The 27,399-nt window shown below is 26.2% G+C and overlaps 3 protein-coding genes and 1 long non-coding RNA gene across 8 annotated transcripts in view; 2 read left to right on the top strand and 2 right to left on the bottom strand.

Annotated features, from left to right (window-relative positions):
• Positions 1-4,873: 4,873 nt before the first annotated feature.
• Positions 4,874-9,016, top strand: LOC132930815 (uncharacterized). Its single transcript, XM_060996888.1, has 6 exons — positions 4,874-5,582; positions 5,691-5,897; positions 6,077-6,181; positions 6,894-7,112; positions 8,508-8,675; positions 8,749-9,016. The coding sequence occupies exons 1-6, from the start codon at positions 5,493-5,495 to the stop codon at positions 8,896-8,898; spliced, it is 939 nt and encodes a 312-aa protein (XP_060852871.1). The 5' UTR covers positions 4,874-5,492; the 3' UTR covers positions 8,899-9,016.
• Positions 9,017-9,336: 320 nt separating this feature from the next.
• On the bottom strand, positions 9,337-13,979 carry LOC132928615 (uncharacterized). Its single transcript, XR_009662051.1, has 3 exons — positions 13,873-13,979; positions 11,673-11,761; positions 9,337-9,504 (listed from the first exon to the last, which is right to left on the bottom strand). It is a non-coding gene; the product is annotated as an uncharacterized LOC132928615 (long non-coding RNA).
• Positions 10,404-15,436, top strand: LOC132928611 (uncharacterized). Of its 4 annotated transcripts, none has more exons than XM_060993414.1 (8): positions 10,404-10,547; positions 12,648-12,762; positions 12,842-13,051; positions 13,235-13,345; positions 14,037-14,237; positions 14,328-14,459; positions 15,055-15,090; positions 15,158-15,436. In XM_060993414.1, exons 2-8 carry the CDS (start codon positions 12,670-12,672, stop codon positions 15,263-15,265), a joined length of 891 nt encoding a protein of 296 aa, XP_060849397.1. In that variant the 5' UTR covers positions 10,404-10,547; positions 12,648-12,669; the 3' UTR covers positions 15,266-15,436. The 4 variants fall into 4 exon arrangements, with proteins under 4 accessions (XP_060849397.1, XP_060849396.1, XP_060849399.1 ...); XM_060993413.1 differs by lacking the exon at positions 10,404-10,547 and adding an exon at positions 10,558-10,985; XM_060993416.1 differs by lacking the exon at positions 10,404-10,547 and adding an exon at positions 10,558-10,985 and having other exon boundaries at positions 14,331-14,459.
• A 331-nt stretch (positions 15,437-15,767) lies between these two features.
• The window catches only part of LOC132928609 (protein tramtrack, alpha isoform-like), a 37,229-nt gene continuing 25,597 nt past the window's right edge, over positions 15,768-27,399 (bottom strand). For both annotated transcript variants that reach the window (XM_060993405.1, XM_060993406.1), the window contains exons 2-7: positions 26,687-26,972; positions 26,517-26,618; positions 26,007-26,442; positions 25,725-25,916; positions 25,353-25,421; positions 15,768-18,860 (exon numbers count right to left, since the gene is read on the bottom strand). In XM_060993405.1, coding sequence (XP_060849388.1) covers positions 18,133-18,860; positions 25,353-25,421; positions 25,725-25,916; positions 26,007-26,442; positions 26,517-26,618; positions 26,687-26,872 — 1,713 coding nt within the window. In that variant the 5' untranslated portion in view covers positions 26,873-26,972 and the 3' untranslated portion in view covers positions 15,768-18,132. The remainder of the gene's footprint in view (positions 18,861-25,352; positions 25,422-25,724; positions 25,917-26,006; positions 26,443-26,516; positions 26,619-26,686; positions 26,973-27,399) is intronic.

Below are 27,399 nucleotides of genomic sequence, written 5' to 3' on the forward strand. Positions count from 1 at the left end.
ATAATAATATTATTTAAAAAATATAAAAATGTATTTATTCAGATTTCCTATAGAGATTTTTTTTCCGGGGTCTATTTTCCCATTTACTATTTACTACTTATTAGTTGACAATAAGAATTAACTATTGAAAACAAATTAAAAAAAATATAAAACTATCAAGTATCAATGCTACAAATACTACAATCATTGTAGACCGTAGTCGCTCACCCAGTTTCAACCAATTCAATATTCAAGAAGATAATTCTTAAGTACAAATTCTATAAAAGGTAAAGCGAGTGATGCCAGACGCCAGTGATGGTGACATCTAGCTGTATTCATTCAATAGGTATGTTCTATTAAAATATTAATACTATTAATATATATATATATATGTGTGTGTAAGGAAAACTTTTGTACTCATCCCCGTACTAAGATATCATATTAAGTAATAACATAGAATATAACATTAAACATGATATTGATATTGATATACCTATTAAAATGATTTTATGTAAATATAATAAAAACCTCAAAAATTCCCATTCTTAAATTAATTTACCATTCACCTTTATTCTATTTATTCTCAAATTTTAAACTCATTACATCTTTTAATATGCTATAATAATTAATAGATTTATTTTAATTTTTTTATTAAAAATTAAATTTAAATAATAGATTAATTGTACAAGTAGTAACTTACTCTAGTTGTCTACATATAATAAATACATATTTTATAATTTCCTAAACCTAAGAAAATATATTGTTTTACTAAATTTTTAAATTCATTATAATATTGAACTATTGTTTATTGATATAAGTATATAGCCTAGCAATAGGTAATAATTGTTGAATTCTAGGCGGAACGATTTATTTTACAATGTGAGTAATATGATTTTTTTGCGTCTAGTAACACTCTTTACAGTGGTAAAAAATGCTTTGATTTTAAACTGTAGAGGTAGTTTCTAGTAAGAAGCTGGATCATGTTGATACCTTAAATAATTGCCTTTATATTGGAAACTGATTTTATCATTTAATAATTTTACTGTCTTTATCATAAATAAAAGGAGGGGCTATGGGGGCTGAAGCCTCTCCTTTAGGCACCTACTTTAAATATTTCAAAGCTTATTAAACTTAATATCTATGCTTTTATGTGCTTAAAAAGTAAATTTTTTCATTTAGTCCCTCCCCCTTATTTAATTTTTAAATCCGCACCTGCCATAGACTCATAGACCATAGTTATACTGTGTAAATATGTAACTGTTAAATTGTAATAGTCATACACTAAAAGCTAATAAAATTATTTAACGGTATTTAAAACTTAACGAATCATGTATTATATCTTTTATTAAATATATTCTTATAGGTACACACAATGACATTTTCAAATGAAATATTTTCGAATTTTCGATAACAATTTATTCAACCTTTTGTAGTAAAAAAAATACTTTAATTGCAATACATATAATATATAGTATTAATATTTCTTGTTATTATAATGATTTTCAAATTTTATTTTACAATAGTTATCTATTAACTACTTAACAAATCATTTATAATATAAATAGGTAAGCTATCAGCGTGTTATGGGTTAACGGTAAAATGTTTTTTTTTACTTTTATAACAAATAAACATTAGCCATTAGGTATATCTATTACTCGTGTATTCATAAATATGTAATTGTAAGAAATGTTCAGGACTTAAAAAATTTTCTATTATTTTTATTCATTATGAATTTGTTTTACAATTTCAATAACAGTATGAAAAAAAAAATTATAAATAATATTAATATTTCATAATCGTTTTTTAAATTGAAGGCCGTACCTATATATATTTTTAATGTGTCCATTTTAATTTAATTAATATTTAACCGTTTACATAAGGTTTTTAATCATTTATGAACGATTTTCGATTTTTAACATTTGTTTTGGACTCTTATATTTTACAGAGCAAGTTTTTCACAATGCACGGTATACTATATAATTACTAATTGATTTTTTATTTTGGTAATTTACGTCCAAATCGATGAGCGTTTTTCTCTGACTAAATGGCAAAATCGATTGTTTCAAGACTCATAAAGTCATAAACATTACTAATTCGGTGGTTAATGGTTATTTTCAAATGCTGTCCGGTGACCGGTGGACATTCCATGTTTCCGGAGGAAATATCGCAGGAAAACGTCGAATGGTTAAACTTAGAATGTCTTATTTATGTATTTGATGTATATAATTTCACTCACGTAGGTTTTTTCAAGATATTTGAACAACTCTTTGGGCCTCGGCACCAAGACGAATATTTAATTTTTAATAGTTAATAGTGCCTTAGTGGCTTAAGAGCCAACCATCTAATATACCACAAAATTCAGTGCTCTGAATATTTTTTATCGTATGACACTATATGACGTATAGGTATAATAGGTAATCAATACATTTTTATTGAATCCAAATTTTTCCATTTGCAAATTGCAATAACAATAATAACATTACTATTTAATAGCAATAGTCAATAATATAATAGAAATGGTATCATGAAAAAATAACCCCATATTAGATTTTGCCAACTAATCTAAATATTAGTAGTATGTCATTGTGTGTAATACAATTTATAACATACATACGCACAATTTTTATGTCCTCACAGAGTCACAAATAATGGTTAAGTTTGGATTCAATGATAAATTATTGTATTCCTACGAAAAAACGATTTGGAGCACGGTGCCACGCCGCCACGGTCTGTCTGTTATATTGACCAAGAATCAAGATATATAATAATTAGAGCCGTAACAAACTCATTTGACGCCTGAGGCAAGTTTGAGTATATGCGGCCCCCTTCCGTCAAAAAATCTCATTTTGAAAATGTTAAACTATTATATATTTGTTTATTAGAGAAGTATTTATTTTAAAATTTATTTTAATTGACACATAAAAAATAAATCTCAAAATAATTTATTCTCTTTTTGTGCAAACGTCGTTTGAAATTTATTTTTTTACTTATCTAGTATGCCTCTTCAGCAGTCTTGTAAAAAAGTATTAAAATACTGCTGTAATACTAGTGTATTCGCATGAAAAAGTATTAAAAATACTTTTAAAATACTTATAAAATAATGTATTTTACGAATACTCACAAAGTATTTTTTTTAATTTTTAAAAATCTACATACCTAAACTGTACATAGGTACCTAATGCTGTACATTTTAAACATTTTTTGCAATCAATTCTCTGAAGATTTTTAAAGATAATAGCATGTTGGCCCAAAACAGTTAAAATATGTTCTTTTATAAAGTCAATTTTTTCAAAATTTTTAATCTGAACTGTTTTTTAATATTTAACATTTACTATTTATTTTTATAAGAAATTGATAAAACTTTATAATATTTAAATACAAGTATTAAGTATAAAAATATTTCTAAAATGTATTCAGAATACTTAAAAATACTTCAAAATGTATTTAAATACTAGTTTCCAAATACCTGTATTTCAATACTTTACAAGACTGCTCTTAAGTGTTTTATGCCTGGATGTAACTCTGGGTTACCCAAACAAAATAAAATAAATAAACAGCAGGGAATAAAGCTGCAGAAGACGTGAGTTTAAAGTAAGAATAAATGCTAAAATGCATTATGTGCCATACAAACTTTAGTATGTTATTTGAGCCCTCATCGGGTAGTTAGCGGTTTAGCGCTCCCGGCGACAGTTACAAGTAGTGTAATTGAATAGTTAAATATTTTATTTTTACGTAAAATATTTTTAAATGCTCCTTAAATACTATATATTGGTAGAATAATATTTTAATTTAAAAAATGTATCAAAGTTTAGCGCCCCCATTTCATTGACGCCCGAGGAAAATGCCTCAGTCGCCTCACCCTAGCTACGGCCCTAATATATAATAATTATTAATTAAAAATTGACTATTTGTTTAAAATTATTAAATTATTGAAATCGTATTACACATTTATTGTGCATTTTTATTTATTTATATATTATTGACATTTCAAACTAATTTACCGTGATTGAAATAATTGACTATTTGTTTTATATTTATAAATTATTCACATTGTATGGTTATTTTTTCGGGGACTAAGTTTCCGGGGTTATTTATTAGGCAAATCAATATAAATGTCCACTAATTTAAAATAAGTAATTAATTTTTTATAATAAATTATCAAATGTTATAGGTACACGTACACAGTGCACAAATACACAATACATAAATCATAAATGTATTTTAAATCTTTTTTCCGAGTTCGCTTTCCGTTTATTTCGACTTGCAGCTCGTGTAATATTTTAAAATATTTTATGTAGTCAAAATATAAAAAAAGGTTGAGTATGACTGGTCTATGTAAACTGTATTACTGTGAAATGTTGGTATTAAATATTTAAATATTAACATGACAAAATAGATTCTATAGATCTAGTTTATCATGAATATTAATACCTATTTGATATTTCAAATCAATAAGTTTTCCAATTTTATTTCATTAAATTTTAGTATTTTTATAATATAGAAAATATTATATGTTGTATTTAAATGTCCACAATTGTTTAAAATATTCAAATATAAATGATTATTATTTATTAGATATGTGTAAATGACTAATCCATATGAGTGATTAAAATAACTATAAACCTTTGGCCGAATCGGCCGATAATTATTGATTACGATTTACGAGGAAAGATAATCGTACCTATTGTACTATTGTAGTATTGTAAACGGTTTGTCATATTAAATACTTAGCTAAGATAATAGGTAGATTGTATATTCGTATGTTAATTTATTATGCAGAAAACCGTGGAGTGATTTCGACCATTTCTTCCGAAGTCATTACTCATTATACTGTTTGATAATTATAATTTATTATTCATACCCAGATAGTTTATTCTGATTTATTGGCCTTTGACAATATTACTCTTATTATTATTATATCATTTATAAGCTAACAAAAACGATAAGATTTAAATAATTAAAACTTTAAACTCGTGTGTATGGTGCAAAACAAAACAAAACCGTTGGCGGGGGAGAATTAATAATAATGCCGATAAGATAATAACGATTAACGGCCATATAGTGGCATATTGTTGACCGTAATGTATATTCGTTTTCAAATTTATTTCCATAAGTACCTCGACCGTCGAACATCAGCTGAGAGTTGTCCGCCTGCCAGTTGCCGATAATATATTGCCTATAATATAAATTATAAATATTAAATAGTACAATATTATTTTAATAACCGTTGTCCGTTGCGTTTGTGTTATTGTCATAAATATATTTATAATGTACTACCTATGTTACCAATTGTAAAATGTTTTTACGTCAATTCATTTTTGGGAATACAATGATTTAGGTACCTACCGGCTTGTACCTACACAGTACATAAATCATTGTATTATTATTTTTCCGTTGTTAAAAGAACCGATTTTAAATTAACCTGTATAATATTTATATATTTATATATATATCCACTTATTTACCTACCCATTTTTAAATATATTGTTCAAATCTATCAAGTGCCTAATAATATGGAATCGCCATCTGTAATATTGGAGACGAATAAACGTTATTTCGTCGAAGACAAATTTCTAATTGTAAACTGTTTCTATGATCAAAAGGTGAGTATTTAATGATTACCAATGAAATTATAAATATACTATTATGATGAAAAATATATTGTTTTTATTAATAATGTTAATTAATTATTGTTATTTACTTATGTGTAGAGAATTAGACCATTCCTTAAAGATTGGATTGGACTATATCCATGTGATAATGTTAAATTATATGAACCATTGATATTTGAATATGTTATGGACCATCCGAGGATAGATGGTAGTTGTTTTAAAATAAAATTTATACCACAACTTTTTGCTAAATCAGTTCATTGTTCCGGTAAATACCAGTTTGTCTATGTGGATTCCTATTTTAAGGTAAACAAATTTCAACTTATATTTAATAATTTTGTTTCTACATTAATTTTACTTAAAATTTTTTAAATGAATAGTTTTTATGTATTTTTTAATAAAATATTAAATGTATTTTATTATATTTAGAATTGTAATAGAATTTTAAATTTAATGTTTTATTTAGTCATAATTTTAATTTACAGATAATTGCAAAAAGTGATCCAATTGAATTTGTGCATAAGAATGATTGTAACTGTAATAATTCTCTTTGTCAATCAAATTATATGGTGCATGTAAAAATAGGACAGGTTAGTAAGACAATTCACATGTATAGTAATTCAAATTTAAGATTGCATAAGCAAGAGTATGAACCATACTGAAGATAAGGTTTTACCATTATCATTTTAGTTGGTTGGGAAGTAGTCATATTTTTTTTATTGCAACCATGAGCAATATCTTAGCTAAAAAATATTAGATATAATGTAAGAATATTTTAATGTTATTTCCCTAAATTTTGATATATTAACTTGTTCATAAAAAAATTATGATAAAAACCCTTTTAAAAAGTTTTTACTAGTCTTCGCTCATAAATTTTACTACTTATTTAGCATATAACTAGAGTATAAAACTGTTTTCACATAATTACAAGTAAATGTGTAAAGTTTAAACTGAAATTTTTAGAAAAAGTTATTTTTTTGATTTTTTTTTTTTTTAATGTATATTTTTAAATACTTTATAATATTATTACTTTATGTATTACGGAAAAACAGTACTTTTTGAAGTTTTTCACCAATAACTTCAAAACGAAGTTTGTTCCACTTTTTTTTACATTCTTAAAAAGCATGCAAAAACACACATTAGAAAAAAAATAAAAAAACCGATAGGTTGTTAAACTAGAATTATGCCAAAGTTATAATGGAAAGGGTTTGTACTTGATAAAAAAAATGTTTGTACTAAAATATATACTTGTTTGTGTCTTAAACGATTTCTTATAAATATAAAGTTTTTTTCTTTGTTTAGGATATTAATTTAGTAGTTCAACGTTTAAAGTGTCTTGAAGCAAGATTACTAGAGTTTGAAAAAGGTAAACAAGAAGCAATGCAGCTAAATGAACAGCTTGTCAAAAAATTAAAAGCATGTGAAATGCTTCGATCTAGAGGTGAACAATTTATTGATGGCCTTTATAATGCACTTGATCAAGGAAAACCTGTAAAGTTAACAAACTCTAAAGGACATACAGTAAGATTTTTTAAACATTTCTTTAAAATGTATTGTGGTACTGAACTATTGGCTATCTTGTTGTATTTGCTCTACCAGCAACATTGTGACTGCAGTATGCGTGCTCTACCGATTGTTGCACTCTACAGTGTTTTACCATTACCACTTGATAACTATATTACAATTTTAGACAATATATTCTCATAGTAAATGAACGATGTTAGAGAAGTTTTAATGACAAACAAAAATTCTTATAAATATAAAATAAGTAATATATTATAAAAAATATTTTATATTATCATCGTTTGTCATCGTCACGTCATTTATTTCATTATCATTAATAATCATAAATATAAAAATAATTTAAAAAACTAAAAATAAAATAAATTAATATTAAAATACTTGTGCATTATCTCTCAGAAATGTGTTAAATTTGTCGATAATAAAGATATAAATTGGGTAGTAGAGCACATACTACAAGCGTCCCGTAATTACAGGTAGGTAGACCGTAATCTGTGGTCAAAGACGTATTTTACTTGATTTTATGGAGGAGAGGGGTGAATCTGAAGAAAGCATCCAGAGTCTTACAAATTTTAACATCCTAAATTATTATTATTTTGACAATATAGCCCTCCCCCCCCAAAAAAAAATATAAATAAAATGTGTGATCAGAGTTGAAACAAAATACCTATAATATAGACTAAATTATTTATTCATACATTATATTATAAAAATTGAAAAGTTCACTAGTAATTAATATTAATAATAATTTTCAACCTGAACTTTTATTTTTTCTAAATTAAAAAATCTAAGTCTTTTTTTTTCATCATTGCATATTTATTAATTATTTGCTCTGTAGCAAATATAGCATATATAGCTATTTACATACAGTTAAGCCTAACTACTTAAACGTTCTTGCCCCATTTTTGATCTAAGCCATGTTTTCAATCTACAAAAATAAAAAGAGTGCCCAACCATGCATAAGAAGAATTAGATGAGAGATGTTGTAAAAATTGTTTATGTAATATCATATATCCCTGCTATTAGAAAAATGCAGTAACTACAGCAAATTATAACAAGAAAGTTATTGTGTAACTAGTAGAAAATGCAGTAAATGTATTTTATTATTTAGGTCTATATTATGGTACAACTACTTAACATCTTTTTCTGTATTTAAACTTAGTTAAACTATACACATAATAATTTGTAATGTCTTAATAAAATATATACAGCAAATATCTGTTCAAAGAAAGAAATTTATGGTGGCAAATACACCACTGTCTGTGGTAGAAAGTATATGACAAGATAGCCGAACTATTTACTTATGAAATGTGTATTAACAATACAGCTTTTATTTAATCTTATATAGTTGAATTTAGTATGTTCATAAAGTAATATTTAAACATATAATTGTAGCGTTGGGTCAAGCGTATGCGAACTACTGAAATAAGAAACCATGTTATATCTACCAAAACAGTCAGAAATGATGTATATTTAACAGCTATCATGAATACTCAAGAACAAGAAATACAGAGATTACGTGCCATTAATAATGAGCTTAGTAATACATATTTAAAGTATTATGTAAGTTTTTGTTCACTATACTTTGTAAATATTTTTAAATAATACATCTAATTTAATTTAATGTCCAATATAGAAGCAACCGCAGCACATTTATAAACCACAGATAGCTGAAACTAATGATACAAAAGATGTCACCCAATTAAAATCATTTAATATTGAGTCAATTTCTTCTGAAGTCAAATTTATCGATGACTCAGAATTCAGTGACGACTACTGCGAATAAATATTCTAGCTATCTACACATTTTGTCTGTTTATATTTTTTTTTAATCGACTTATTTGTTATTATTCCTGTTATTGATTTTATATTTTAGTGCAAATACAGTATTACTATTATTATAACATATATTTTTTTATTACAAATAATAATAGTTATTGATAAATTATTTATATATTTTTTAAATTAAATACCATTAATACTAAATGCTTGAACAATTTAAATAATTTATTGCCAAATTATCTATTTAGTTAGGTAATTACTGATTTTAACTGAGAAGAAAACAGTATTTATAACCATATAATAATATATTTAATACCATTAAATTAGACAAATAAATACAATTACAAATAATAACAAAATATTATGTTATTATACTTAATAATTAATTTATATTTACATATTCCTGAATGATACCATGTACTCACTAAATGTAATTATGTACTTAAGCATGTTGTGGGCTATGGATACTCACCCAGGTGATCAAATTCGATTTATATCATTGGTATCATTGGTGGTGAAAGATAAATAGTGCTCATACACAGCTAGTGAGCCAGTGGCATATTTAGGTTGAGGCTCCTTAGATACGCCCAAGTCGGAGAAGCCTACATTCCTTTAAGATAAAAAAAAAAAATATCGAGAAACTGTTATTTTTTTTTTATCAAAAGCGGCTTGAAAAGTTAATTTTTAAAATTTAAATACACAATTTTATTGTTTTAAAAAAACGCATAGTAGTAAAATAATAAATTATCATAATTAAAGTTATTTATTAGATTCGCATCACTATTTCATAATTTAATTTCTATGTTTAAGAGAGTCTGCCATTCAAGCCTTATAAGCAATCCTTCTAGGACCACCAAGTTTTATGCTAGATCACTGTTAAAGCTGTGGCATAAAAAGTTTATTTTTTTCACAGACAATATCTAAATTTGTATTAGGGCACAGGTGACTGTCCAATTTACCCAAACACCTAATGAATAATGGATTTACCATTGACATCGTCAGTGACTGAAAACTACACTCACACTTAGCTTTCAACTGTTTTTCTACATTCCAAGTGAATCCTTCCGCCAAAGTTTTGGTACCAAGTACCAACATTACAAAAAAAAACTTGTACTTTGCAGAATTTCAAGTTTCAATTATTGTACAATCATACGAAGGAACAAATAACAATCATGACTAAATAGATTTAATAGCAATGTAACCATTGCTAACTAATGTAATGACATAGGTACTAGTGGTACTACATAGGTGGACATGATTCTCAATATGGCAAGGTTAGCAGTTAACTTAAATTTACCACTTGCTAGCACTCATTCGTTTTATAATTTACACCTTATTTATTAATTATTATATGACCGTGACTATTTACGGTAGAAAATATAATAAATAATAAATATTAAATACTAAATAATGAGAGGTGACGAAGTATAAATACACCTTGGAATAGTGGTAAAAAAATAGAAAGTTAGAACATAACCTAAAATTGAATGAATTCTAATTTTATCATAGTGAAATTGTGAAAACTGAGTCAACTTTCGCGGTCTGCATTAGTTATTGAATAAAGACCCCGAATTAAGATATGGCCGATAAAGGTTTATTTTAATTCGTGATAGACTGACTAGTGACTGGTGCTGATTAGTGACAACTGACAATGTGAGTATTTGACATAGACGATAGACATAATTTCATATAAATAGCATAAATCAATAATCATAAGACTTGTAGGTTATAATTATTTAGTCGACAATTTCCCATATTTCATTATTTACTGAACATTTTTTTTAAGGATTAAAGTTATTAGTTATAAACTTAAACACTAATGTTCATAAAATCTTAATATTAAATGGCCGAATGTCGATTCAAATTCCAAACATATTTTGTTGTAATTAATGCACATTTTAAGTAATTTCCAATTTGTATTCATGCCATAAATATTACACCTGCTCTCTATTATTGTATGTGCTAATGACGGTTTTGTTGGTCATTTTTCCGCGAGTTTAGTACTTTGGATTTTGGTCTAGTATTTTTTCTTTTCTTTTTTTTGAGTTCCTACATTTTTTGTCAACAACTCAAGATTTTTACCAGTTTAGGGTAAGTAAAATTTATTCTCAACTCGATAGTTGATATGTTGTATGCATGTGTGTGTGTATATGCTATTATGCATTAAGTAGGTATATACAGTGTTCAGATGATTGCAGAACTTGGAACTATCTATAGATCCAAGATCTAAGTAGGAACATTAGAGAACTACTAACAAAAATATTAGAATATAGTTTGTACTATATGAATTATGAAAAATACTATTTTTTTTTTGTTTATTTTTAGTTTGTACAATCTGTATAAAATTTTACAATTGGAATACCTATTTAACCTGTAGTTAGTTGTGTTGGTGTTTATTATACCATGTATGAAAAGGGTTCTCGGGGGTTTTTGAGCACTTATTAAAATACATGATAGCTGCCACTGATTAGTCATGTATTGATGAATTCATTAGTACAGCCGCAACATTAAAGGAACTAAATTAGTTTTATTTTTTTTTGTGAATAATTTTTGAAGTTAACTCCTAATCATATACAGTTAAAATGTATATTAAGTCTTAAATATTTAGATATGAAAATGTATGTTTCTTTATTATAGATTTTAATTAATTGCGAGTGTCATACCATAACTAATGACAGGTTAAATATTTTATAATTATCTATTTAAATCAATAAAACTTCTACAATTACATCTATATTATTTTTCGAAATGATAAATTATCCTTAAGAAAATTAATACCTATTAAGTAAAGTGTCCCGCAGTATCTAGTCAATCACCGGTCTAGACATGGTTGGCGTCTTGTCATTGTGTTGTTCCTCTGTTGGAGACTGTAGAAATGTATACACATTAAGATTTAGTGATAAATGAATAATTTAGTTAGTAATATAATTATGAATAGGTATCTCTTAATGAATATTGACTTTAATATTTATATGTTACTGTTTGTCTTGGAATTTGGATTATCATTTAATAACAGAAAAGAAAAAAGTTATCTAAGGATCATAAGTCAACATCATTAGTTCATGTTTATCAAATTAAATTGATTCTTTTGTTTTGTATTTTTATTATGTTACATTGTTACCTACTGAAATACTTATTTTAAAAAGATCATACGTACATAAATGATAAACAGAGATCCCATAAGACCATGCATGAGCATTGGAACTTAATAATTTTATCTCAATGAATTGTTTTTGACCAGTTATAGCTATAAAAATATTAATGAGAATTATAAAGGTAGGAATTGCCTAACCTTAGCATAATCTAATATAAATTATTATGAACAGTAAAAACTCTTATTGTACTTTATTTATTTGTTTGTTATGAAATGTAAAAACCAGTATTTCAAATTAAAATTTTTAAAACAAAAATCGTAAATTATACACTAAAAGTTGTTTAATATATTATTTCTATTACCAATACATTATAATGAGATAACTGATGAAAACACTTGGGTATTGAAATATAATTATTTATTTTAGTATTAAAATTTAATACTTTCTTAGCCATCTATATCGATTTATATTTACTTATGTACCTATTACTTTTTTTTTTATTAGTAAGCTATTTTAAGAATAGGTACTATGTCATACTATATTCTAAAGAGAATTTTTAATTTTAGGTATAAATTACATTTTTATGCAAATTTTACAATGCTTTATATTTTGTTAATTCTATGAAAGATGTATTTAAATTTGTTATTTATAATTCCAGTTTTTTATAATAAAATAAAAAAATGGAAAGTAAAGAAGTTTCTGTTGAAATAGTCACCAATAAAATATATTTTATAGAAGATGCCATGAATATTTCTTTCAAATTTATCAATAAAGTAAGTCAATATTTAATTTAAATTTATGTAAAATTGTTTTCAGTATAATAATAATGTAATATATATATTTTTCTTATAGTCTTTGAAACCAAAATATTCCGATTGGATTGCATTATATAAATGTAGCAGCAATAGAAATTTAGAAGAATTTATTGCAGTAGAAACTGACTTAAAAATTCATACACCGACAAAGTATGGTTTTTATCAAGTTAAATTTTATGCAAGTCAGTTGAAGAATGTTAAATGTAATGTATCCTATGAATTTCTTTATGGCAACGAATTTAATGAGGTATGTTAATTTTATTAATTAAGGGCCGTTCTTACAATGTTCAGTTAAGTTTTAAAACATTTAACCAGCGGAATTTTGCCGGTAATAAAATTTGTTATCAGGCGGTTAACGTTAACCGACACTTGACTGGACATTCTAAGAATGGCCTTAAGCCAATTTCTACAATATTCTATGTAATTATAGATCTATGGAATAAGTCATCCTATACGTTTTATTCATCAAAATGAATGCATCTATTGTTATCCCAATAACTCAGAATTAGAAACAAACCATTGCAGTAGTTGTGTCTCACAGGTGACTATTAATTTTATTATTTTTTTTTTAAGGGGCCGCTACACCAATTTTTGTTTTTACTGTCTGTCACATAAATACATAATATAGGAACAAATATTCCGTATTTCCACAATTACGACTATTGTTCAGTTTAGGGCAAAGGAACTTATTATATATTTTATAAAAAAGAATATTTCCTGTATTTTTAACCATTAATAACTTATTCAAAAATATAAATATTAAAAATCTATCCGTTAATGACCAGGAAATATTCTTATAAAATATATAACATGTGCTTTTGCCCTAAACTTAACCAGAGGGTAATTATCGTGGAAATATAGAATAAATAGATTATATATTTATATGTTCCTATATTATGCGAGTGATAGACAGAAAAAACAAATATTGGTATAGCGGTCCCTTAATACTTATTAATGCATATATTAAGAAACATAGTATATTATTTAAATATAAATTATAACTATTATCAAAAATTCTACAATAATAAGAATATAATAATTATAATTTTTTTAATATATTTTACTTACTTTATAGTAGATTAAGTAGGTAGTATGTATGTAGTTGTATGTACTCATAAATCATATTTGTATCAATATTTTGAAATTTTATCACTTATTTTGAATAAATTAAATACTTTAATTCAAATCAGTCTGAATAACTGTTGATGTATAATCGTTTTGATTTTTTATAGGAATTAATCAGTTCATTATTATCTCATATTTCTATTTTGGATAGTCAATTAACTGATTGTAAAGTAAAATCTAATGAGATTATATCATTGAATAAGCGTTTAATGGCTCAAATGAACGAGAATGAAATAATTGTTCAAAAAAATAATGAATTCTTGGATGATTTGTTTTATTCTAATGAACCTGTGACTAGAGATGGATATGTAAGTTAACAATGTAGATATTTTTAACAAATACATAATAATATTTAATTATGCTTATAAGTTATTAATAAAATTATGTATGTTTGTAAGAAGTGGATTGAAACATGTACTGATATTGATTTAAAAATGAGTTGTATTGAAAGCAACGAATATGAGCTACAAGATCTATCAAATCAACATAATGATTTTGAAAAAGCATTGGAAAAATTCACTAATAAAGAGGTATATTATATATTTTAATTTAGAGAATATGTGAAAAATGTATTCAATTATTGTACGAATAATTGCTTTAATATTTTAACTTGTATTTTCTTGTTTCAATATCCTTTAAACTAATAAAATAACAAAATCAAAATAAGTCGAAGACCCCAATCAGATGACAGCTATTCATTAACTGACTCGATATGATTCCTTATCTGTGGTTCAGCTTATAGATATTTTAGTCTAATTTGCATTGATTTATAAAACAGATAAACTAAAAAAAAAATTGATTCTGTACTTCATTTTTATTGGTAACTAACTGGCACATACACTATAAACTATTTAGGACAGTGTTATAAATTATTTTATACATGTAAAAACTAAAAAATGTTTTGGTATAAATGTTTTTATGGAGGGTAAAACCTAAAGCCTTCCCTTTGCTTGGTAAACACAATAGTAAATTTTTAAATTTCTATTCTTTAAGCATGTACTTGTAGATTATTTTAAGTGGTCCATTAGTCCTCATTAATATGAATCTAAAAGTTGATAATTAGTACTTAAAAATATTTAAATTTTGACTTAGCACTTAAATTAAATTTAGTATTAACATTTTTAGGACAATGAAAGTAATGATGTTCAGCCTCCTGACACTGTGAGTTAAATACAAATGTTTTTGAATCTATTATTTAAAATATTTATATTGTCCTTATTGTTTGTAGGATACTGACAAGATGCTAGATTGTACAGTAAATGTAGAAAGTGTATTTACACCAGAGCCATCTACAGCAACTATTGTTTTTATTGATAGTGATGAAGATGATGTTTAATTGCTTCAATATTGAAAACATCAATAAGAATTTAAATTTATGTTTTTTTGTTTGATAGATGTTTATTTATTCTAAGCTTAATGAGATAATTTTATCTAAATAAACTTGTTGTTATAAAACCAAAAAATAAAAAATGGAATATTAAAAAAATAAAATGTTTAGTCTCTTCAATTTTGTGTTAGTTGATAATGTCATTAGTTGGTCTCTGATTTTTTTTTAATATAAAATATGAGAATTTTTATATCAAGTCCTTAGTACTATTTTTATGAATTGATAAATGTTTAAAATGACATTGACAACTATTTGAAACACCATTGAATGAGTTTAACATTAATTCTTTATACCCATCTATTATTGTATATACTTACTAAACAAAAATTTAATGTGTGTAGACTATAGATAGTATATTTTTTCAATGAAAAAAAATATACAATATTATATATGTATCATCAACTTAAAGGAAATATATTACAAAGATGGTGTTTATGAATAAAAATATTAATTATTTTCAAATAACGTTAATTTATTGCTTATTGAATTAAAATTAACATTTCAGTTATTACATAAATTAATATTTTTATTTTTTAAATTAGCTAATCATTTTACAAGACGTGTGCCACTTTTTTACCGACATAATATTGTTTAAATATTTGTCTAATCCCACTCACCTCTAGAAAAAAAAATCATAACTTCTTAAGTGTGACTTTAGACAAAAAAAAAACATGATTTAGGAATGAAAATTAAAAAAAAATTGTTATTACTTAGGAAAACATAACAAAACGACTAATAGAAAAAAAATACACAATGTTCATATATATAAAATAAAGCAACAACAAAATGTTAACATAAAATTATTTCAATTTAGAAGAAAAAAATTTTTATAATAATTGTAGTAATTTAAATTAAAATATGAAAATAATGGAAACGTTAACGTAACAAAAGTTTTGTTTTGAGATAATTTATATGTTTAAAATATTTAAGAACTAAAATAAAACATGTTTATTATACAATAATAATAATTAATAACTCTATGGGGCTAACAGTGGTTAATCAAAATTATTAACAAATTTAATATACAATGTTGTGTGTAAACATGTATTAAATAAAATCTAAGAAGATAATACATAAATTTATATTTGTTTTAAAATGGTAAATTAACAAAAAAAATTTTTAATAACCCACATAAATCCGTGGTTAAATTGATTCAATTGTTTTTTTTATGTATAAATAAACAATTAAAACATAATAATATAAAGTGTTGAATTGCACGGTTTAATAAAAGTAATAAAAATAATAATTATAATAATAATCATAATAATAAAAAAAATATTAATGATAACTAATTGTCTACGGTGTCCCCCTAATATATAACAAAAATAAATAATGATATATAATAAATTTATTTATAATTGTAATCAAATATTGTTAATAATAATATACTCTGTACAAATTTACAAAAATATATATTCTATATTTTGAATAGTAATAATAAAATTTGTAATTAAATATAATTCCTAATATTTTATTATAGTTGATGATGTAAATGATTGTTACAAAAAAAAAAAAAGTGAAAAGAAAACAAAGTTTTCATTTTGTACAATATATTTAGGGAAATAAAAGGAGAAAAGAACATATTATTGTCGTTTTCCAGAACATTGAGAAGTTTATCCTACTTTTTTTTTTTTATTCATTATAGTATTCAGTCTCAATAACTAACTGGCCTTAATAGGTTAAAAAAAAAAACCGTAAAATAATCGTCAAACTCTAATTCAGTCGAACGTTTTTTGAATTGTTTGTATAAATGATTTTTGCAGACGGTAATGTATATAATTAATAGAATAAAATAATGTAAACTATATATTTTGGTAAAAAAACAACTAGATGGTTTAAAAAAAATTATTTTTGGAATTATATTGCACAATACCACCCTACAACCAGCTCAAAACAAATAATAAACTAATCAAATTTAAAAAAGCACCAGGCGCTGCTATGTTTTTCAACTTCTTAGGACGTAAATTGTAAATTGTTATTGCTGTTTGTATAAATTCTGATTGTCGTTTCCTCGTTCGTCGAACAAAATATTGCCATTATACTGAATGTTATTTTTTAAACTACGATTTTCGATGTACTTATTTTAACATTTGTAATAATAATCTAATGCGTTTTATTTGGTTTCTGTAATATTTAAAATAACATAAAAAAAAAAATTTGGTAATAATTAACGCTTAAACTTGAAAAACTGCGTGTAAATATATATAGCGAATGTCGGAGGTATATATGATAAAAAAATTTCATAAAATAACGTCACATACACATATCGACGAGTCACAGTGGTTGTTTAGAAGCTAAAAAATAATAATAATAAAAAAAAATCCACAATTTGATATAGGTAATATGATTAACGAGGTTTTTTTTTTTTTTTTTTTGGTCAAAAGTATAATCCCTATCTGGGAGTGTAGTAATTTATATAAGAAAAATATATAATATAAAACTCAACATTATTATCCGGAAGACACGATGGAGAAAAAAAATTAAATAAAAATATAATAGTAATAAACATAATAATAATAATAAAAATAATAATAAAAAAACGTGTACAATATTTTAACGTTTTTTGTTTTATATAATAAATGCCAAACCTTTGCGGAGAAAATATTAAAACGTGTCCGTAGAAATGTATTATGATATATATATATATATCAATTGGCAGGGCGGTAGCGTAGGTGTCGCTAGATCGCCCCCTTCTCTCCAAATCCTCCCCCACCCCCCCCAACTTCGGCGCTCATCAACCGCAGACGTGTGTGTATGTGTTGTGTGTGCATGTGGTGTACTCACACCGACGGTGACGCCGCTCGACGACGACGACCTCATGGCGGCAATAGGAACGGCACCTGCGGGAAGTCAATGGCCTTTGGCATGTAGCACTCGTGTACGGTCTTCATGTGGTTTTTCATCTTGTCGGGTCGGGAGAACTCTTTGGCGCACACCGGGCACGGGAACACCTTGCGCTGGTGGCCCTCGTGGTAGAGGAACGCGTGCCGCTGGAAGCTGTACTTGTTCTTGAACGTCTTCAATATGTCCGTCTTGGCGCATTCCAGACACTTGTAGATGCCCTCAGACACGGTGGCGTAACGGAATAGGTTCAGGCCGCGGACCGACATCTCGGTCAGTTGCTCCGCCGGATCGCTGGACGACGTGGCCCGCCGCCGGATGCGCCGCTTGACGGGCGTCCTCAGCGACGCGGCTGCTGCGGCGGCGGCGGCTGCCTGTTGCTGTTGTTGCTGCTGTTGCTGGTGGTGCTGCTGCTGTTGCTGCTGCTGGTGGTGGTGGAGTTGCTGCGACTCTTGCATCTGCCGCTTCTCCTCGTCGAGGGCCGCCTGCAGCTGCTGCTTGTAGCCGGACGTGTGCTGGGACACGGCCAGCGAGAACTTGGACTTTTGATCGGCCGCCATCACCGACCAGCTGGCTGCCAGCGTCAGGCGGGCGTCGTTGTTGTTGTCTCGGTCGCCGCTGTCCACCGCCTGGTGGAGGTGATGGTGGTGGTCTTGGTCAGTCCGCGAAGACAACAACTTTAACATGTTGGCATTGTGCATGTCTGCGGAGCATAAGAAAAAAACACGTTTAAAAAACTAATTCAAAAGAAAGATGGGTTTTGTTTTAACGTAATACTCTCAATGGTGTCTATATATGCAAAACATAATATAATAACAATGTGTTCGCATTCAAATAATATTACTGGTGCGTTTTTGACACGCGCCAACTGTGTGATCGATGAGGACGAATAAACAATACATAATATACCAGGTTCATAATGGATAGGTATGGTAAGGTACGATCATGACAACAAATAAAATGAATAAATAAATAAAAACTGCAGCAAGCAATACGTAATATTTAAGAATATAAAATACACGGCGTGTGACCGCGTGATTGTGTCACGCGGTTCGGAAGCAATGCAAAAAAAAATAATAATAAAAATAATAGAGGTATACAATAATATACATATAAGTACATAGTAGGTACATAAAAATATATTGTTATCGATAACACTGTGTATAATATGTCTAGCCAAGACTTTTTTTTTTTTTATTGAAAGTGTAATTTGCATTCTATACAAAATGGCATAATAAGTAAACGGTAAGAAAATATAATATTAAGTTTGCTTGAATAATTTGAGGAAGGGAACCGGTTCAGCAACAGTAGTACAGTACCTCCTAATTGAGATGGGTTTAGAATGTTTAGATGGATTTAAATATCATATGACCAGAGGGGAGGTTATTTTTTCATTAAGTATTCGTTTATTTTTAGAAATGATTGAAACCAGGATTTATATTTTATACCCACATTATTAATTCGAATTTCTGATGTCTAATACAACAAATATGGCGTAGAAACACCGAAAAAATATAAGCAGACGTTCGGGTTTATCAAGTTATAAACGCATAACCGTTAAACGTTATTAGTACTCTGGTTATGACGATACGGGTTTTTGTAATTCAGGAAAAACTTCATTTGAAATCATGTAGCTCGGTATCTATAGAAGAAAATAGGAAGACAAACGTTATAACTAAAAACTATAGTAGAATCTAGGTTAAAATAGACATCAAATGGGACAAAAAATCCAAATAAATTGTTTTTAATTAACAACAAATAATATTAAAAATATGTATGTTGTTGATATTATATGACTGTCGGATACTATGTTTTGAATAATTAATAATTATAAAATAAACTATTTGATACTACAATTAAACAAATCTTTTTTGCCATCAAAGTTAGGTTACTCCAGGCCACAATTCACTACAAAATAGTTTTTCATGTTTTTTTTTTGTGGTAGAATCAACAACCCCTAACTCTCAGTCTAAAATCGTTGGTAATATTGTTAGATTAAACAAACGTAATATATTGTCTAATACTCTAATACACGATATACGTTATACCGATAACCAAAGATATTATTCGTTCCTATAATAGTTGATTTTATTTTATTAAAACTTTTATTATTTATAATACTTGTATAATAATAATATCCATTATTATTATTATTTTAATTGGCACTTGACAATAAATTAAATATTTTTTAAATGAGATTTTAAATTGAAAAATGTAACTAAAAATAATTTGAATATTGGTAGGTATATTATCATTTTAAACAAGATATTTTAATTTGTTTTTAATCTAAAACATTTTTTATCCTATTTAATATTTTTTTAACACTAGATTTTTTCACAGAATATCAGAATTATAGTCGGACACTAAAATAACGTCCCTAAATTGTGACTAATCGTACGTGAATTAAATAATATTTATAAGGTACCTACACGGCTAAAACATGATTAGAATAAACTACGAAAAGTATAATCGACAATTATCTACTTAGAACGGAATCTATAATATAATCGCTGTTGGTTCGCGGTAAGCATTCACTACCTATATTACTATGCATATTGAAAAGTAAAATAGGTAACTTACTGCAAATTATCACCGTAAATGAATAAAAAATAATTCAGACTTAATATAACGGGCATTGTTCGACAATTATTATTATATATTATATTTTATTACATATGAATATATGATTATTGCGTTTACTATAATAATGATAAACGGTTAAAATCCTAAATGTCAAAAGAAACAAATTCACTTATTATTATTATTTAATTATTATAGGTTATTAACCTAAATTTAATGTATGTTAAAGAATCGACCGTAAACGTTTATGCAAATATCGGTGTACTGTATAATTAATCATTAGGTGTGACGTATTAGTTGGAACTCGAATCGTATAGGTAATGAAAGAGTTAAGTCGTTATTTAATCGGATTATTGATACAAATTAATTTATAGGTAACCAGGTATCATGGGTTGTTAAGTATCAATAAACAACATTTCACCTGAACAATTTGAGAAACAAAGTTTTACTTCGTTTATAAGTCGTACCACGTGGCAGGTTAGTGTACCTATACTATTTTTATTATGAAGTAAAATTTAATAGATAAGAATATTAAATATACTATGCAGTAGGTATGCACAGTAGGAAAATTATTTAATCGACTGTGTACAACATTGGTTTGGATTTACGTATTAACTCTTCATACAAAAGTTGTAAGCTATATTAATATATTATGTAGTATAAAGTATATACATTATACTTAAATTATATTAATTCGAAAATCAAAGACTTCAGAGTCCAGAATCAATTTTAATAATGTAGGTGGGTAATTATTTACTAATTTTAGGTATATTTTTAATTATTGGTCATATATTTTTAAACGTTATGTACATTAAATCTTATATTCATGTTTTAACGCTTTTGTTTCTATACTAGTCACTAATAATTAATAAATAATAACCATTGCAAGTGTTTGACTAATTACAAATTAAAACACAACGTCAAAGTGCACTAAAAAAACAAACTATAGAAATAGTAATAAATTATAAATAATAATAAAAGTATCCAAAAACTAATAAATTAATCTATTATTATTATGTTTAAAAGCTAGAAGTCTATATTTTGTACTGAAAAATTATTCATAAAAAAAACCCTACACAAAAATTAAATATTTAATAGAATTAATTATACAGAGGATAATATATAATATTTTTGAGGGTTTGACATCATATTAATTTTATATTCTATTATTATTATTGATTTTATAATTCAACTTAATAAAGATAAAAACATTTTTTTTTTTTTGTTAATTTATAAGATTCAATTATTTAAAGACAATATTTAGATAAGTTTATATGGCATATCTTGAAAAATAGTGATCTCTATAATTTTTGAGCTGGATAATTTAATGCCAAGATTAGTGAAAAACTTAAAAAAAAATGATTTCAAGTGATGCATATTATCAGTTGCTCGTGGGCCAGAGACAAAATAAGCACGCTGCTGACATATTATATAAATGAAATAATTTATACATAGTAGGAATATACATAATAAAATAGTGTTTCGTCTTAACTTAAAAACTATTGTTCATAAATTAATAAATATTTGTTTTTTAAGTTTATAACTGTAGATTTTAATAACATAGATAAAATAATAAAAATAGTATCAAAAATAATTATAATCTATGAAATATTTTTAAAAATGTAGGCAATTTAATTTTACTGTTATAATAATATGTAAGTAACTATTAAAATGCACGCATAAAGCTACAAATACATGATAATATTGTATACTGTTTAAATGTAAAAATTATCTACGCAAAATCTAGATACTAATTCATATCTCATGCTGTTATTTAATTATGTTCACCTGTCACTTACAATAAAGTTATTTGTTGATTTGATTTTGCAATTTTGTAGATATAACTCCTATGGCCGCAAATATAAAAAAATATTGTACATAAAGATAACAGTGTACATTTTTAAAAATACTACTTATAAAAGTAAAATTATAGTGTTTTTATACAATCCGTAAAAGCTAATATTAGTAGCTTTTTACATGAAAATAGTGATATAACATTAAAAATGAGCAGATTAGGTATTTAAAAATAATAAAACATATATTTTTCATACTTTTTTATTTTATCATAAATTTCACATATTAAATATCACTGTATATACTAGGTATATGATGGCGCATTAAAACAAAACAAAGATAACATATAAATTTTTAACGCTGCCCGAAGAATAAATATTAAATAGGAAAAAAAATAACAAAACAAACGGATTAATAACAAATTAATGATCATGTTAAAACAAGCTTATTTGGATACTTATTCAATTCAGTCAATTATTAAATTCAAAATAACAAACCAAAAGGAAATAAAATAAATTTAACTAATATTTGTAGCTTTCACAGCCAATTTAATTAGTAATGGGCGTTCAAATTTTTTCAAAAATACTTGTTATGTCCCCAAAAGTTAAAACAAAGCACCATTGTTTACTAAACTAATTGTATGCTAATACACCCTGTCTAGCAGTCTATAAATAATAATTATAATAATAATAACATAATATAGCGTAATATAATATAATATAAATATGATTGTATTTATAAACGTAAACAAATTTTTTTAACAACGTTATAATCTTAAAATCAAAACTACACATAATGGCAAGGCAGATTGAATAACAAATTGACTAAGAAAACACACAGCCCAACTTAAAAATTAGGTATTAACAAAAACAATCAAATCATACACTAGTTTAAAATTTAGTTTTGACTAATTTAGTTTTATGCAAAAACAACATTTTTAAATTAAATAAAGACCTGTTTAGTCTTTGTAATTGACAATATATCAAAATTATTTTTTAATATTAAACTAAATATCTTTTTTATTAATTGCAGTGTCAAAAATGTAACTTACACAATGAGTTTAGTTTACATAATTATACTTATCCTGCTTTAATGATATTTGACTTGTAAATGGCAAAATAGGCTCTAATTTTATTATTGACAAGTATTTATTATAACAATTGTAAACTCTAAATAGTATAACAACCCAAATTTAAATGATTATTTTAATAATAAAAACAATTGGACGGGTTAACTATGGAAGGAGCATAAAGGCAGAGGAAAACAAAAACAAATTAAAACTTAGGAAGACAAAAACGCAAAAAAAAAAAATTAACACAAATAAACCTTTACCCTACAAATAAGAACTATATAACTGAACTGCCATTTAAGTACATAATTAAAAACTATATCCCATTCGGGAATTGTTATACTCTAATTATTTCACTGAAGTTTCTTAACTTTGGTACAATATATGATTAAATGTATTCATGGAAACACATTATCTGCATTATTACCTTCAATACTGGTTAATTGAGTCAACGTGTAGAAAAATTAAAATCTTAGTATGCCAGCATACACGAACAACAATAAAATATCACAAACTATTATATTCAAATCTAGAACTACTATTGTTGTTTGTAGCATAAACTTTTGGAGCAGAAACTCTGTGTACTTGTTTCATATGTGTTAACATATTATCCCTTCTTGTAAACATTCTAGTACATACAGGACAGGGCACTTCTTGTCTAATTCCGTGATGAGATGATAGGAAATGTCGACAGAAATTACTAATGTGAGTGTATGTTTTGCGGCACAAATTACACCTAAAAAGATTGCTTGATTCTTGAGTACAGAATTGACGAACTGAATACTTGTCCATAATTGGGCGATTAGCATGGTTTGTAGTATTGTCAAAGTCACTTGTTCCATTTGTATCTTTAAATGAAGTACGTGTTTGTTCAGATTCTACTTCTGAAAAATATTTGATCTTTTACGTTAAATTTAATTTTACACAAAAATCTATATAGTTAATTGTAATAGAGTATTAGACTATAAAAATGTTTTTTAATATAAATTCACTATGCTTTAATTTTTTAGTTATTTTCAATAATTAATTTATAGATTAAATGTATATAATTATTTTTTATAATTCAACTAAAATAGTAAAAATATTTAAATCTTCAATTTACAATTATCGATAAATTAGAAAAAATATATTTTGAAGAGTAAAATTACTATATTTAAATTAATTTTTAATTTTTAAATTATTTTCAAAATTAATATTTGAATAAAAGTAAAACATTTTTATAAGCCCATCCTAAAAAAATATTAACAAAATGATGGGTCCACTTTCCTCCATTTTAATTTAAAACTACTGAAAAATATATTAAAGGAAATACTACTTACCTGATTGTCAATCAAAATTATGTCCTTTAAAAATTCTTTTTATAGATTTATTACTTTGACAGTAGGTATCAAAAATTTGTTTTAACGCACAGACCAGAAAAAACCAGATGCGAAACCTTTCTCTTAAATTACTTTACATTTTATCCACCAAATCCATTAAAATTATATTATACAATTTATGAAGGAAAATTTAATGAAAAGTTATGGACAAAATTATAAATTAAAAATAAAAGAGGAAGGTGTCCCATCTGATTGTTAATTTATAAGCGCTAAAATAATCACATTAAAAAAATAATTGTTAAAACTGTACAATGACAAAAAGACATGATCAGCATGTATATTGTTACATAATAATGAACTTTAGTCAACAAACTAAAATGGTAATTATCTCTTGAATGATGACATAGGTGGAAAGGTTTATAATAAAACTTACCACATGCGCTTTGGTCTAACTGCATACTAGTAGAATGAGTGTCGTATTCTTTTTTCACTGTACTTAAATCTAAAATAGAAAATATAAATTATGTATTTTACATAAAATACAAGAATTTAAAGAACTAATATAAAATACATAAATATATTAACTTGCAACTTAATAGTTTAATGCTAATAATAATTAGATTAAGATAAATTCAAGGCATTAATCAAGTGATATATATATATAGGGAAATTTGTAGGACTAATCTATCTCTTAGGCTATAATATATATATATTAAATTTCATAATAATAATAATTTAATCTTTTTAAGTTATAAAAAATATTTTAATTATATTCATAATTTTTTAAGAAGTTAAAATAATTTACCTTGGGATGTTCCTGGAACTGGATCAATAGGCTCTTGTTTTATTTCCATTCCATTTTCAGTATACTCTTCTTCCATGTCTTCATGATCAGATAAATGGCTTGGAGAATCCAAATGTCTAGGTGCAGCTGCAGCAGATTCTGATTCTTCAGACATGTTCAATTCTAATAAATCTGGAGGATCACGGCCACTTCCTGCATTATTCATATTATACTTATACTATTAGTTCTATTTAAAAATTATATTGCAATGTCACAATATATTATTATTCTAAATATGCTTACCTGCGCTTGTACCAACTGGCGTGGATGCTCTACTATCATCATTATTATTGTCATTTGGCCGTGAAGGTGAGTTACTTCCTGTAGATAATTTCCTGGGGCGTCCACGTTTCCTTTTTGGTGCAGTCAGAGCAGATCCTAATAGCGGGTTCATTGGGTATGACAAATGTTGACGCTGTTGATCATGTAGCGGATGAGATGGCAGTGGCCTTTTCATAGGTAAAGGACTATGGTTATGTATGCGCTGAAGTTGAGGCACATGAGCCATTTGGTTGTTGTGTACTGGTGAAGAAGACGGAGATGATGAGTGAGACTGAAGAAGAGAAGAAGCTAACGAGGGTAAGTCTCCACGATCTTCATTGACCTCAGTTAAACCTTTGATTCGCAATGATTCTGCTACTTTAAGAAAAGCTGCCAATCTATCTTGATCAACACTAACCTAAATAAATTAAACAATTTGTGTGTTTAATTCTGTTGTTAAATTATATGAAATAATCCTCAATAACTATTTACCTCGCCCCTGTACATAAAGTCTAATAAAGACCTCATGTCAACTAGTGGAACATCTTTAAGTATTACAATCGGATGTCTATCAGGGTGTCCAACAAAAAGAGTCTATACAAAATAAAACATTTAATTAATATTTCGTAAAAAAAAAGAGTAAATATATTTTGAATCAATACCTGAAAGTAAGGACTGCAAGCTGAAAGAACCATTTTGTGAGCACGAAGCATTTGACCTTCGACAGCTAATGTCACATCTACAAATGCCTCGCTCGTCAATAGTTGATCGAAAACAGCAAGTAAGTTGGATTGATGGTTGTTCCATCGGAGGCAAAACCTCTGGGATTGTCCATTGTTTTGTGACATGTTCACTATGATTCATGTAAATAATTTTTAAAACTATCTTGCTACGTGTATCAAATTTTGATCACAACACTTGATAGAAAAATACACTCGAAAAATTCACCTGTAACAGATAAAATTGACAAATTATTATTATTATTTAGTCTGAAGGTAACTAAATTTAGCTATTATAAACGTCGTAGTTATAATATTGCGTGCTTATGCGTTGAGAATATATTTTTTATTATCGGTATGGTAATATTATATACTATTCATTTATAACTACGAATAAAATATAGTCAGTTAATTTCAGTTCAGTTTAAAACAAGTCCATTCGTTTTGTATTTTTGAAAATAATAAGCAGATAAATAAAAAGCAGATTTAATTTAATAACCTAAGATAACTCATAACAAAATGTTGGTTGATCCAAATAAAGATTGAAACTATAATGTAATATGTTACTCATTATAGTTAGGACGATTTAAATAAATTTAATAATTTATTTTAAACGGAAGTAATAGGTTTCCAATGTTCTCCTTTTGGTATTTATC

This window comes from Rhopalosiphum padi, chromosome 4, assembly GCF_020882245.1.
Source record: "Rhopalosiphum padi isolate XX-2018 chromosome 4, ASM2088224v1, whole genome shotgun sequence".
Classification (NCBI taxonomy): Eukaryota; Metazoa; Arthropoda; class Insecta; order Hemiptera; family Aphididae; genus Rhopalosiphum; species Rhopalosiphum padi.

Excerpts from the sequence above, each read along its gene's own strand:
- LOC132930815 (XM_060996888.1), top strand. The coding sequence starts at position 5,493 with ATGGAATCGCCATCTGTAATATTGGAGACGAATAAACGTTATTTCGTC. Across the intron at positions 5,583-5,690 it reads ACTGTTTCTATGATCAAAAG|AGAATTAGACCATTCCTTAA; the intron begins GTGAGTATTTAA and ends ACTTATGTGTAG. Across the intron at positions 5,898-6,076 it reads ATGTGGATTCCTATTTTAAG|ATAATTGCAAAAAGTGATCC; the intron begins GTAAACAAATTT and ends TTTAATTTACAG.
- LOC132928611 (XM_060993414.1), top strand. The coding sequence starts at position 12,670 with ATGGAAAGTAAAGAAGTTTCTGTTGAAATAGTCACCAATAAAATATAT. Across the intron at positions 13,052-13,234 it reads ATGGCAACGAATTTAATGAG|ATCTATGGAATAAGTCATCC; the intron begins GTATGTTAATTT and ends ATGTAATTATAG. Across the intron at positions 15,091-15,157 it reads ATGTTCAGCCTCCTGACACT|GATACTGACAAGATGCTAGA; the intron begins GTGAGTTAAATA and ends TATTGTTTGTAG.